Source organism: Choloepus didactylus, chromosome 12, assembly GCF_015220235.1.
Source record: "Choloepus didactylus isolate mChoDid1 chromosome 12, mChoDid1.pri, whole genome shotgun sequence".
NCBI lineage: Eukaryota > Metazoa > Chordata > Mammalia > Pilosa > Megalonychidae > Choloepus > Choloepus didactylus.
The window spans coordinates 21,357,107-21,371,892 of NC_051318.1; the positions used below are offsets into that span (position 1 = coordinate 21,357,107).

General features: G+C 35.7%; 1 protein-coding gene across 1 annotated transcript in view; it reads right to left on the reverse strand.

Moving 5' to 3' along the window:
- Positions 1-6,931: 6,931 nt before the first annotated feature.
- The window catches only part of CUL4A (cullin 4A), a 67,973-nt gene continuing 60,118 nt past the window's right edge, over positions 6,932-14,786 (reverse strand). The window contains 3 exon segments of the mRNA XM_037800126.1: positions 6,932-8,268; positions 9,834-9,986; positions 14,496-14,668. Of these exon segments, the coding sequence (XP_037656054.1) occupies positions 8,173-8,268; positions 9,834-9,986; positions 14,496-14,668 (422 nt within the window). The 3' untranslated portion in view covers positions 6,932-8,172.

The following is a 14,786-nucleotide window of genomic DNA, read 5'->3' on the forward strand; positions in this document are numbered from 1 at the left end:
GACACCCCCCTTTTCTTGGGAAGTTGTGGTGTTTAGTGAATTTTCTCAGCCACTGGATTATTGCGTTTTGTCTCAGAGCTCTCCTAGTTCTGCTCTTGACTTGACCTGCCCAAATAGCAAGTCTTTGAAGCTTTCTGTATTGGGCTTCTTAGAGTAATTGTTTTAGAAAAAGAAAAAAGGATTAAAAAAAAAAAAAAACAAAAAAAAAACGGGCCCTCCTCAGAGATCTAATGGGTTATTGAAATGCTAAGAAACAAAGCAACCAGGGCCATTAAGGAAAGGTCCACAGGGCAGAGAGATCAGCTTTTCTTCAGGATTTGCATATGCACCTCAGGGCCCTTCCCCTTTCTATGTTCACCAGAACTCCAAAAATCCTCCGCTTTTATTTTGGAGTTTTTCGTGTTGTTTTTTTTCTATGCCTGTCTCCTCTCTGCTGGGCTGGCAGCTCTCAGATTCTCTGGTGTCTGGTCTCAGTCTATCTGTGGTTGGAGTCTGGATCAGTAGAATGAGTTTCCGATAAGAGCAGCCACTGTAGTTCTCCCTTCTCCTTCCCGGAGCTGACAGCCCCTCCTCCCCCAGGACTGAGCCTGGCAGGGAGGGGCGCGGGTCCCCTCACCGCAAAAACTTACAGATTTCGCTGATCTCAGCAGTTCCACGTTTTCATGAGTGTTGTATGAAGTATGCCCAAAGTCAGATTGCTCTGTGGTGTCCAGTCCACGCAGTTCCTGGCTTTCTACCTACTTTCCTGGAGGAGTAACTAAAACATACAGCTCACCAGTCTGCCATCTTGCCCCGCCTTCCAGTTTGGACTTTTTATTTTATCTATCGTATCCCTGAGATCCATTTCAATTTTTTCCATTTTTTTCTCCATTCTTTCTTTTGTTCTTTCGTTTTCTGTTCTGTGGACTTCTAGGACACTGAGATGTTGTTCAGCTTCCTCTAGTCTTGTATTGTGACTATCCAGAGTCTTTTTAGTTTGGCCAACAGTTTCTTTTATTTCCATAAGATCTTCTATTTTTTTATTTACTCTTGCAATTTCTTCTTTATGCTCTTCTAGGGTCTTCTTTATGTCACTTATATCCTGGGCCATGTCCTTTAAATCCTTTGCCATGTTTTTTTTCCTCGATTGTAGTTCTTTGATTAATTGAGCCAGGTACTGTGTCTCTTCCAAAATCCTGATTTGTGTGTTTGGAGTTGGATTCTCCATATCGTCTGGTTTTGCCATATGCATTAAGATTTTCTGTTGTTTTTGGCCTCTTGGCATTTGCTTTGCTTGATAGGGTTTTTTCAAGTTGTAAAAAAAAGATACTGATCTAATTTTTCAGAAACACAGTTTGGTGGTGTACACTTTCTCTAACTAACCAGCAGATGGCGTCTGTGAGTCACTTATACCCCTCCAGTCAGTTCTCCACCTTGTCACCGTGGTGTGTGGCGAAATGATTCTTGTGGGGTTCAGTTGGAGAACTCAGTTGGGTGTGTTGCTGGAGCCGTCCGCCCTGAATGTGGGGCATGTGTATGAGTGGCCAGGGAGGAAGGACAGCTTTAATACTCAAATCCCCCAGGTTCCTGGAGATTCAAGGCCGTCTCAAGAGTCTAAGCCTTCATTTTAGTTCAGCCCCAGACCCTCTCTCTTGCTGTCCCACAAACCACCGGACTTGGTGTAGTGTCCCTGGGTTCTCCGAGCGGGTCCCCCAGCCCAGCCGTGATCCTCCAGTACCTCTGCCGAGGGAATGCCGTGCTATGTCACCAATGCGCGCCGTCCCTCAAGGGAAGCCCCGGCCACCAGGCTGTGCAGGGGCACTCCCAGCCTGATGCAAAGATGGCTGAACGGGGCATCTCTACACCCACCTCCTCGCACAGTTCCTCCTTCCCAGCTCCAGGACAACTGGCGGGGCTCTGGGCTGTGGGCATGGCCCCGGGCAGGAGTTTATCCAGCCCTCTGGCGAGCCAGCTGCTAGCCGCTGGGCTTCTTTCTGTTTCTGGCTCTCCCATCCACTTCCCCAGCCCTGAGGGTATCTGCAGCGGGCTATTTTCCAGGCCAGACACCAAGAGGCTGGCCTAGCCCCCTCTTGTTATGTTCCCACAATTGCAACTGCAGCCGCTCCTGGGTTCCACCCCCTCTTTATTTTTTTTTAAAAGAGCCAGTCGGTCTCCAAACGCCAAGACCTGGCTTCCCCAGACTGCCATGCGACTGCGGGTCTTCCAGCCAGCCTACTCACTCATTTCAGAATGCAGACTCCTGGTTTCCCCAAGTATACGGCTGCTGTGGAACTAGCAGACCTCGTCCAGCTGGCGCATCATTGTAACCGGTATTCTGGGTCACTTTCTGGTTTTTATCTAGTGTTTTTCACGGAGGTGTTTTTTTGCCCTGTCTCACCTAGCCGCCATCTTAGTTTCTCCACCTTTAATATCTTAACTCCAAGATTCTTCAACCTATTTACCCTACCTCTTTTCCTTGTCCATTACCTCCATTTGTTCTTGTCCTTACTTACCTCTTGATACCTAGCTTAGATTCCCTGGTACACCATTATAATTAACCACTCCGTTGCATGTACACTCAACTCCCCTTCCCTTTTGACCACAGAATCTTAACCTTGGTTAAATCTTTGCCTACTCCCAACTTCCTGCCTACTTCTTACCTGCATACAAACAGCTGAAAGTGGCAAGAAAAAAATACCAAACCAAGCCCTCTACGTGTACCATCTATATCACCCCCTGTCTTATAGAGGACCTTCCTCCTGTTATTATTCACCCTCCCTTGTATTATATTAAGCCTTTTTTACAAAGTAATTCCCATACACGTGCAAATATTCAAAAAACATGACATCTTAAAATGACCCTCCTTGGATGCCAAATCTTCCTCTGTTTTTCGTTTCTTGAAATCATAGCCTACACTTACTGTATTTCCTCTGCCTTGAAATCATAGCCTACACTCACTGTATTTCCTCTGCTTCTCCAATTCTCTCGTAAAAATCAAGAATAAATGAAGGTATGGTAATGGATAGGGGTGACGATTATTAATGGGATTATAAGTATCAGAGCTGTATTGAAGGTGAATAGGATTGAAAGGGGTTGATTAAAGGCATGTTTCCCACAGATAAGCACCACACAGATAGGAGCTTGCATGATATAAATCTAAGGTATGACCCTAGCCCAGAGAGTTAACAACAGAAGGGTATATGGGAAAAATCTACATATTACATACTAGGGACTATAATTAATAGGAATACCATACTAGTATTACACAAATACTAGGGACAAATAATTAAAAGAGCTGTCAAGAGCTATGAGATACTTTGGGTCATGAGAATTGTTTAAAATGAAGAGTGATGAGGACTGTACAACTAAGTGATGATAATGTGAGATACAGACAGATTATCACGGACATAACATATGCTATGTGAATTTAGGAACCCCCTACTTTATAAGTCAAGTCCTTGATATTGAGGCTTGCTCGGGTGAAACTTATGGTTGTAAATGGGAAGCTAAACCCACCTATAATTATGCCCAGGAGTCACCTCCAGAGAACCTCTTTGTTTGCTCAAATTTGGACTTTTTCTCTCTAAGCATAACTCTGCAAATAAATTCATCACCCTCCCCCCGACGTGGGAGAAGACCCTCCAAGATGAATGAGTCTTCCTGGCAACGTGGGACATGGATTCCGGGAATGAGCCTGACCCTGGCATCGAGGGATTGAGAATGCCTTTTTGACCAAAAGGGGGAAAAGAAAGGCAACAAAATAAGGTTTTAGAGGCTAAAGGCTAAGAGACTTCAGAGTCAAGAGGCTGTCCTGAAGGTTACTCCTATGCAAGCTCCACCTAGATATGCCAAATGATCGCAATATAAGCCCAAGTCAGTAGTAGTCCCCCAAACCTTAAATACCTGGATCCCTATCTGAGACTCTATAAGTTTCACTAAGTTTATTCTTCAGAAACTTAAATCCTTCAGAGTGCCGCTATGCCAACTAAGTCCCACAACCCAGAGACAACAGCCTCTTCAAGAACATCAACACCCCTTTTCAACATGAACAGGTTAGGGTGGTCACTGCCTAGACATCCCTGAAGATCGGGGAAGTGATTAAACTAGAGGAAGGGGTAGCAACAGACAAGATGGAATTTAACAAAGGATTATGAATTCTGAATCTTTATATAATTTTCTTTTTCTTTGTTGCTATGGTACTAGAATAGCTAGAAAGAACTGAAATGGTGGAAATCATTTGAAATTTGTTCTATACTACTTGTTAAACGGTAATATGAAAGCTATACCATTTTGTATATATATATTTCACAATAAGGAAATAACTGAAACTATGGTACTATAACTCATAACAACTTTGGAAATTTCCTATATATCTACTTGTTAAACCATATTTTGAAAGATATTACCTTTTTGCATATATGTTATAGTTCATAAAAAGGAAATAACTGAAACTGGAGCTGTAACCTATAATATTCTTTGAAATTTGCTCTCTACTTGTTAAATTGCACTTGGAAAGTTATCACTTCTATGTATATATTGTATATACATGTTATATTCTACAATAAAAAATGGTAAAAAACAAAACAAAACAAAAAACCCCAAAATTAAATAAAAAAATATACATTCACATTTATCTAATGGATTGTTGCTCTTTTTCTTGAAGAGTATAATCTTTGTTTTTTTTCTAGGTAGTAATCGAAATTTTTCCAATATTGATTGTTGAAAAGCCTTCCTTTTCCCTGATACTCAATGCCCTGTTAATATGCCACATTCCTGTGTTTTTTGGATTATTTATGGCCTCTATTTTTAAAAAAATTCAGTTTTACTGAGGTATATTTACACACCATACAATCATCCATGGTGTACAACCAACTGTTCACAGTAGCATCATATAGTTGTGCCTTCATCAGCCCAATCCATTTTTGAACATTTTCTTTACACCAGAAATAAAAATAAGAATGAAAGACAAAAGTAAAAGAACACCCAAATCATCCCTCCCCCATCCCACCCGAATCTTCATTTAGTCCCTGTCCCCATTTTTCTACTTATCCCTCGTAACACTGCATAAAGGGAATGTGATCCACAAGGTTTTCACCATCACACTGTCACTCCTTGCAAACCACATAGTTATATAATCTTCATCAAGAGTCAAGTCCACTGGGTTGGAGTTTGATAATTTCAGGTATTTACTTTTAGCTATTCCAGTTCACTAAACCTAGAAAGGGGTATCTATATAGTGCATAAGAATGCCCACCAGAGTGACTTCTCAATTCCATTTGAAATCTCTCAGCCATTGAAACTTGATTTTGTTTCATTCTGCTTCCCCCTTTTGGTCAAGATGTTCTCAAACCCACGATGCAGGTTCCAGGTTCATCCCCAGGCATCATATCCTGCATTGCCAGGGAGATTAACATCTCTGCGAGTCAGCTCCTACGTAGGGGGCAGGACAGTGAGTTCACCTGCCAAGTTGGCCTAGCTAGAGAGAGGGCCACATTGAGCAACCAAGAGGCACTCAGGGGGAGACTCTTAGGTACAGTTAAAAGCAAGTTTAGCCTCTCCTTGGCAGCAACGAGCTTCACAAAGGCAACCCCCAAGACAGAGAGACAGAGGGCTTCACACACCAAACTGTCAGTCCTCAATGTTTATGAGGACACCAGCAGCAACCCAAGTGAGGAAGTCCAACACTTTCACATTTTCCCCTAGCTCCTCAGGGGGGCCCTGCATATATATTTTTATTCTCTGCATGGCCTCTATTTTGTCCCAGTGATGAATTTATGCGCCAGCAGCGCACCATTTTCAATACATGGTATTATGTTTTAAAAACAATTTCTGGCTGCTATTGCATATCTGCTTTTCTATTTGAACTTTAGAATCAGCTGGTCTTATTTGTGTTTTAACTGGCATTGCAGTAAACTTATAAAAGTAAGGGAGATATGACATCTTATGATATCGTGTAGATATATGTAAAAATAGCACACACCTTTCATTGATTCAGGTCTCCTTTGGGCTCCTAAGTAATTTTAAAATGCTTTTCATATAGATACATTTTTTTGTTAGTAGGTATTTTCTTTTTTGTTGTACTTGTAGCTATTGAAAAAGAGATCTTCCATTATATTTTGTAATAGGTTGCTGTTTATATAAGAAAGGTAAGGCTACTTATTGATTTATTTTGTATGTAATTAACAGGGTATTCTTTTTTTAGACATAGCTTTTCAGTTGTGTATCTGCTTTTCCAGGAATACAATCTGCAAATAATTACACTTTTCCAATTTTCCTTTCCAACACCCACTTTCTAACTTTATGGCTTCTCTTTCTCTGCTTTTCAATTATTTCCTATTATTTGTTTTACCAGGTATTAACCTTTAATATAATAAAACATCAGATGATATTGATAAATAAGTGGACAGAAACAACTAGAATGAAATATACAGCCGGCCTTTTATCATCATAAGGTCAAAAAGACCAGTTTGCTGATTTTCTTCCTAACTGGTAGTTTGTGGTAGAGATGAACAGGAAAGAATAATCATTTGAAAGGATGATGGATGCTTCCCCCCTTCTTTGATTTGCCTTCGGCTGGTGTATTAGTAATAAATTTAAAGTTGTTAAAGAGTTATGAGAAATGTGTATTTCACATACCATAAAATTTTATTAATGCAATTTTAAGGCTAATTAGACTAATTTTATTTGAAATAAGTCTACATTAAATTACAATATTAACAATCTCTAGACACAATGAACTTAAAATATAAGAAGTAGAAATCTATTTGGTCTTTTTAGACCTCATATTATAGAACTCACAAATGAAAATATACAAATATAGAAATAATGATGATACTTAAAGAGTGAGGATTTTAATATGGAAACCCATAAGTTGTCCTATTTTAAACACGCATGTTTCAAAAAGGGAGAATCTTTTAATAATTTTGCACAAAATCAAATTATATAAACTTGGTATATTCCAGAAAATATTGCTTTAAACACTTATACCATGATCAAAATTCCTTTGGTAACTTTTAATCAAATGAAACATGCTGTTATGTAAAATATAAAGTAGTACTTTTCAATGTTATAACAAAAGTATCTTTTTCATAGTTACCATACTAACATCACTACTGAATTTTCATTTTGCTGCTCAACCTCACTTTATATATATACACACAACATGAAACCAGATACCAACAACATTCTTTTAATCTTTTGACAAAATAACCTCTGTTTCACAATATCAAGACATTTAAATCTCCTATAAAATTTTTTACAGTGGTGTAGCACATAGAACAATTACTGTCCCTGTGCATGGCTGTAAAAACAAAACCAAACTTTATTATAGCAATAATACAAATACTGTAATTTAAAAAAATCAAACAGCAGTTACCCTAATGCAAAAAACAGGGACTGCTAGACTCAATCTTAGAATGAATGGTAAACACAAACACACTAACCCCCCCCAAAACCCTTAAACAGTAAATTCACAAATAACTCTGCTAAAATAAAGATGCTGATGGTTTACTATATTAAACACATCAGACACACAATGTCCTCTTGGCACATCTAAGAAGTCTCACTTAGAAACCTGATTTATAAAAAAATCAGTCATCAAAATTTAAAATTATTTGAAAATAAATGAAATGATAGATGTCAGTATTTGGATTGCATAATTGATTAGCCAGTTTTTAACACTGACTGTTTCTTCCTAATGTTCACCAATTAAGGGTTCTTGTTTTCAATCCATCTGTTCATCAACTAAGATACCTGGTCTTCAGGAATACCTAAGTAATCTTGACAGCTAAAGAATGCAGCATTTAGGATCTTTAAAATTGTGCATTCATGATCACACGCAAAAAAAACCCCAAACCAAACCTTCAGCTTTTGTCACAAGGACAAAACCTTATAAAGCAACTTCTTTTAACCAATATCTTTTTGTCCAATCTCAAAATTATTTTGCACAGAGCAGCAGAAACAATTTGAATGCCTAAATGAACAAGAGAACTGAAGGGGAGAAAAGTACATATGCCATATGAAAATTCTTAACCCTTGTAAAGGATGATCCAAGAATCATTTTCTTTCCTTCTAAGCCAAAAGTATCTGCAGCTGGTTCAATCACAAAAAAGCTTGGAAACAGCACAGATGTGTTTCATTGCTCTGAAGATACATTCTAGTGTTCTACTAAAAGAAAATAGTCTGCTGACTTCATTATGCCACGTAGTGGTACTGATTCGGATTGTCTTTATCTCTCTCCATATAGTCTCTGTCTATAAGAGATTCAATTCTCTTTTTTAAATCTCCAGGCTAAAAAAGAAAAACAAAAAAAAAACAAACAAAATATCCAATTATAGTAGTATTAAATTTACAAACAGAATACAACACAAGGAAGAATTTAGTTATACAAATAATTATAAAACGATTAAAACAAAATTCTATTTCAAAGACAATGTTTAACATTATCTCTTGATCAAAAATGTTTTCTATGTGAATTCACTGTCAAGAGCATAGCTTCCTGTGAGAAACATGAAACTTATGAAATGTAAATACATTATTTATGATCACTACTGTGTATATAAGCTTGGTAGATCCTATTATGGAACAAATTTTTGTTTCAAAGGGAAATCTAATAATGTGTTGTTGGGGCATTTTCATCCTTTGTAACAACACTACTTCCTAAGGACTATATTTTATTATTATACGAATATACTTATATATTTACTATAGGTACTATATTTATAAGCACTATATTTATGTAGTGTAACCAAAAATTCTGTGTTCCTTTGTTAAAAAGAGAGGACTGAATTGATGAGTATGTATATAACCACCACATGTAACTGCCTGTCTGTGCCTAAGAAGGCCATCTCCAACTCTGCCATATTAAGGAGCAAATCCGTATTAGCATTTATGAATAAAGATCCATATATAAATGATATGCTTTATTTTCTAAACAGCACAATATTCTATTCAGTGACAGGTCACACATTTTATAAGATATGGTTAAAAAAACCAATTACAAGTTTCATAGCTGTGCAGAATACTATGTATACATCACCTTTGAAGGGTATGAGTTAAGTATTTGCTAATGTAAGATAGTGATCCCATCACTCATTTAAGTGTTAGACTAATCTAGTATATTTAAGCTTTCTTCCATTGTCACCAATGGATGGGATGGATATACTTCTGTCAAATTTGACCACAACAAAATCAGGGAACTTTTAATCCAAAAGTATATACAGCTGGTAAAATCACAGAAAGGCCAGATCTCATGATAGTACAGTATTTTTTAGGGTTATAAACACATTTTAAAGTGCTTTTCAGAATCCTCCCCTAACTTATCCTGTATTTCACAGTCAGGACAGTAAATCAGTCTTGGAAATATAGCATAGACTGAAAGATTTTAGGTTAGACTTTCATAAACAACAGCACTGCTGAAATATAACAGGTAGAAATGCTTTCTAGTTTGTCAAACGGTGAATAAATTAGTGAATATGATTTCTTTATGTGACATAACCTTAACCGCTTCAACTGCTGGAAAAAATGTTTTTCAGATTTCTATGTAGTACTGTCTTCCTTCCCTTCTTAAAAATATAAGCAAGTGCAATATCCCCAGAGGTGGGAATTTTAGATTTCTATCACATCGTAGCTATTACTACAAGGGTGACAAAGAGCAATTTGTAATAAAGCTTGTATTATCATCACTTACCAGTTTTTCTACACTTAGCGTATACACAGAAGTAGATTTTTATGGCAAATGCTCACTTATAATGTAAAGACAAATGATATGACTCCGCAGGTAGTGAAAATTGAACATGTTTTTTCAATTGTTTAATACTATATCACAAATTTAATTAAGCCAATACTAAATTTACCTTTACTGGAAATTTCAGCTGATTATATAATTCAGAGACTAGAAGATTATGACCAAGAGTCTTTCTCATTTTCATTATTCTTACTATAGCAGCATCAATCTGGTATTGTCTATCTTGAAACACTCTTTCTGTGGTGCTGATTTGTTCCTCAACCTGTACAAAAAAAAAAAAAAAAAAGGAAAAGAGTCAAGTGTAAAGACATATTTTTAATATTAATCATTTCATCTTGTTGAGTTTGATGAACACTTTCTTTTAATGCCAAGAAAGGCCAAACTTTGGCTGAATAATGTTTTGGTAGGCATTTTAATTTGTTCTTGTAAAAACCTAGCTTCCCTCAAACAGCTGAATCTCAACATCAAAGCAAAATGAATTTTTAAAAAATCATATTTCTCTTATAAAAAACCTGCAAAAGCCCTATAAAAGACATTAGTAAATTTAATCTAGCACTGTAGAAAAAAAACAAAACAAAACAGGATTTAACCTGGAAATGTAAGTTTGGCTCAACATTAGGCTATCTAATAATGTGCGTGGAAATGATCACAATAAGTTTCAAGAATAAAAATTATATGATCATCTTGACAGATAATGAAATTCAAAATCTATTCTTGCTTTCAAACAAACTTATGCATACCAGGACTAATTTTTTAAAAAGCAGGGAAGAACGTGAACATGATAAACAGCAGTTATCAGAAACGAATATCAAATACTATTAACAATTTAATGTTAAACAGGAACCTACTGGGAGTCTACAGATGAACTTTGCCTGTGGGGTTGAGGGAGGACACCATGGGATGTGGATCTGTGCATTTATATAAGGTATGTATATTTCAGGAAGGGAGAGGATCCATAGCTTTTATCTGATTTCCAAGGGAATCCATGAACCAAAAAAGATTTATATTCCCTATACTAGAGACAAATTAGGAATAAAAACTGAAGCCTAGTAACACTGCTATTTCTTTCTTTCCTTCTTTCTTTTTAACTTTATAAGTAAAACATACAAACATAAAACGTACAAACAACAAAAAAACCCCACATTTCAAACAAAACAAAGCAAAGGATTAAGAAAAACAAATAACCTAAAATAACTACTTTGCTTCCAACATGTTCCTACCAGACCCCAAGAAAATTAATAAACCATATCCAAACAAAAGAATAAGAAAAACCAGATAACCTGAAATAACTACATTGAAGCTAATTTTTTTAATGCAAGTTTTTTTTACTTTATCAAAAAATTAAGACATTTTAGAAGATCTACCTGTGCAATAAGAGAACAAACTAAAGAGTCATACTGAAAAGGAGCAGGAGAAAACATCACTACCTGTAATCAACTGTAAAATACACAAAAATCAACTAAAAACCATCAATTCTGTAAAGCAGCTGGAATAAGATAGTGTTTATACACGCACACACACACACAGGTAATAACCAGCTAGAATTATAAAGAAAAAAGATCCACCTTTATAGGGTATCAGCATTTCATTGGCCCTTCTTGCTTAAAACTCTTTAGTGCTTTTCCAATTCCTTAACAGGTTTGGCCAGACTCTGTCCCATCCGGCTGCTGCCTACCTCCTCAGCCTTATGTAGCTCAGCTGTAGTAACAGGCCTTCTTTTAGCTCCTGAAAAATGCTCAACTCCTTTCTTCAGGAAAGTCTTTCCCTGTCCCACAGTATTAGGTTAAGCTTTCCTGTACTTTTCCATCATAACGTTTACCTCAATTGCAACAACTTAGTAAATGTATGATCATCTGGAATCTCTTCTGGACAAGACTGAAAGCTCCTTCAAAATGGGGACTTAAATTTTATTTTTAATGGTTGAATTCTCAGTGCTTCCCACCGTTGGCACTTAATAAATATTTGTTGAATGAAAAGCCATAACTCACTAAGAATAAACTATTTGATAAGAAATATGCAAGACCTATAGAAAGAAAACGCTGAGAAAGATAAAAGAACTGAATATATATTCATTTATGTATACATACAAATATCTGAATTAGAAGATTTAATATGATAAAGACAAAACTCTGCAAATTAATTTAATGCAATCTGGATAAAAATGCCAGTGTTCTTATTGGACTAGAAAGACATGATAAAATGATTCTGAAATTCACTGGGAGAATTTACCAGAATAGGTACAATAATTAAAAGAAGTTGGGTATTGGTTATGATACAGATAAAAAACTTTTTAGAACTGAATCAAGAAACTGATCCATAATATGTGATTATGATATACAATAAAGATGACAATTCATGTAAGTTGTCAAAGAAGGTATTTTCAATTTGATGTTGGGAATGAAGAGGGGAGTTAGATTGTTTTCTGATACTAAAATAATTTCTAATTTGTGTAAACGAAGACAAATGTAAAAACTACTAGAAAATAACATAGGCAGCTATCTTTTAAATTTTTGGTTAAGGGAAGATCTTTCTTAGGCATGACACCAAAGCCAGAATCCATAAAAGAAAGTATGACCATATTTGATAACTTAAAAACTTTCATGTGGGGAAAAAACCCTCTTAAAACAACAAAATGGAAAACAATTATTTGCCACAAACGACAAAGGGTTAATATCTTTCAACATAAAAAGAACCTCTACTAATCAATAAGAGAAAGAACATTCTAACAAATTAACCAATAACTTGAAAAAGCAATTTAAAAAAAAAAAGAGAAAAATACAAATGGTTAACCAGAAAAACAAGCAATATTTATAGGGGGCCTATAGGTGCTTGGCTACGAGCTTTATAAGCATCATTCATTTAATTCACACAGTCTTTGTGGCAGTAGTATATGATTTTAAAAGATAAGGAATTGAGGATTAGAGCAATCACATTATTTATATGAACTACTAAATGGCATAAAGATGCTCAGTCTCACTAGGAATCAAAGAAATTCAAATTAAAACTGCAATGAACTGTTTTTGTACCTGTCAGAATAGTGTGGGCAAAGGGCAGGCAGAGGTGAAGGGAAGGCACTCTCATTTGAAAAATTTGAGATTGTAATCTGGTAAAATCTGTCAGACTTCAATTTCACAAAGAGTGGTCAAACTAAAAAAAGAACACATTCTTTGGCCCAGCAATTCCGGAACAAGGATTTTATAACAAAGAAACAATCTAACAAGAACACACAAATGTTTCTTCCAAGATCTTTAACGTAACCTTATTTCTAATAGTGATTAAATGGAAACAACCTAAAATGTCTTTTAACAAGGACACTGCCCAAGGTGTGGTATGGTCAAATAACGGGTTACTCTGCATCCATTCAAAATAAATGAGGTAGATCTGTAAGACTTAACATGGACGGAGATCCATGATAAGTAGTAAAAATAGTTTACAAAACTGCATATGAAAATGGCATATATTCAATGATCCTATTTTCTTTTTTTTTAAAGTTTATATGTGTATATGCCACAGAAAGCAGCTGTATGACAGCAAACAAAAGTGTTAATAGTGGTTATCTTTCGGGGGAAGAAAGGACAGTTTCCATTTTGGAATTAAAACTCGAAAATTTTATACTACAAATTCCTAACAGTAGAAAAGCTAGATCAAAGAATATGTGTGTTTAAATGTTTAACAGACATGTCAAATTGCCCAGTAAAAAATTTGTACCAATCCAAAGTTCTTAAAAAAAAAAAAGAAAATAAAGAGTGCCTGTTTCCCCATATATGTGCCAACTCTTAGATATTATCAAACTTTTAAACCTTTTCCAAACTGACAGCTGAAAAATGGGTTTTATTTTAACTACAATTTAAAAAATTATTTATAAGAGTGAACATCTTTAATATATTTATTGGTCTTTTGTTATTTCTTTTTCTGTAAACTGAACATGTTTCTGACTGGACTACATTTTAACACCTCTAAGTAAAAGCTGGGTAAGTGAAGTAATCATTATCTACTGCTGGAGATGGAGAAAACATTTGTGATATTACTTTAGTTCAATTACAGCTGTATTTGTGTTGTACTTTGAACTGATCTCCCTCCTTCACAAGGTCACTACTCATCTACTCCCATCTAGATATGATATTTACATACACAAGTTGGAGCCAACTGGAAGCTCTATTATTTAGGTGGACAGCACAGCTGTTTCCGGATCTCCTCTTAGCCAGCAGTTTGATGATGATAGCCTAGTTTGGTTTTCTGCATTTAGGAAAAATCTTACATCATAACCTATTTTGGATAAATGACTCTTTTGAGAGTCTGAACAAAACTATAGATACTTTATTTGTACATAAGTTATTATATACACAATTTAATTGGTCCACTGACACTCTAAGGCCTAACCAGAGATTCTTACAACTTCTACACCAAAACCTCTGCCTGAGCCTGAGGTTCACAAAATGGCTGAAATGTACTGTTGGAAAATAAAAAGACAAGTAACTGGGTTTTGGCAATTACATGCTCTTTCTATGCTAGCAGAATTTGATATAAGAACGTACACCATTTTTTGTGAATAGGAATGGTGAGTGTTAAATGGATTTTCTTTCTGATTTTCATTCCTATTGTGAATATAAATAATGTAACCTACATTGAAATGAGTATTCTTATAAAATTATGCCTTCAAATTAAGTCCTTCAGAAATATGCTTCAGATCACCAATATTCAATAAATTACTATAAAAACTAATGATTCTTTGGTAAATATCCTATAAGTAAAAGATAAAATGTAAACATACAGTTTCTTTCATCTGAATTTGATTGATCTTTATTCTAAACAACTTGTGCTTGAACTCTCCATTAAAAATGAATTTGTCTCCATCTTCAACATCCTTTCCTTTTGGACTTTTAATCAGCACACGTGCTTTACCACAAGCCAGTGATTGTAATGTTCTTCGCAATTCACTATCCTCTGCATAGGGAGAAAAATGCAGGCATTTAATGTAGGAATTAAAATGAACAATACACTTAACAATCATGATATCACAACAAAGTATGACACAGCAGATCATGTCTTCTCTTAAAAAGAA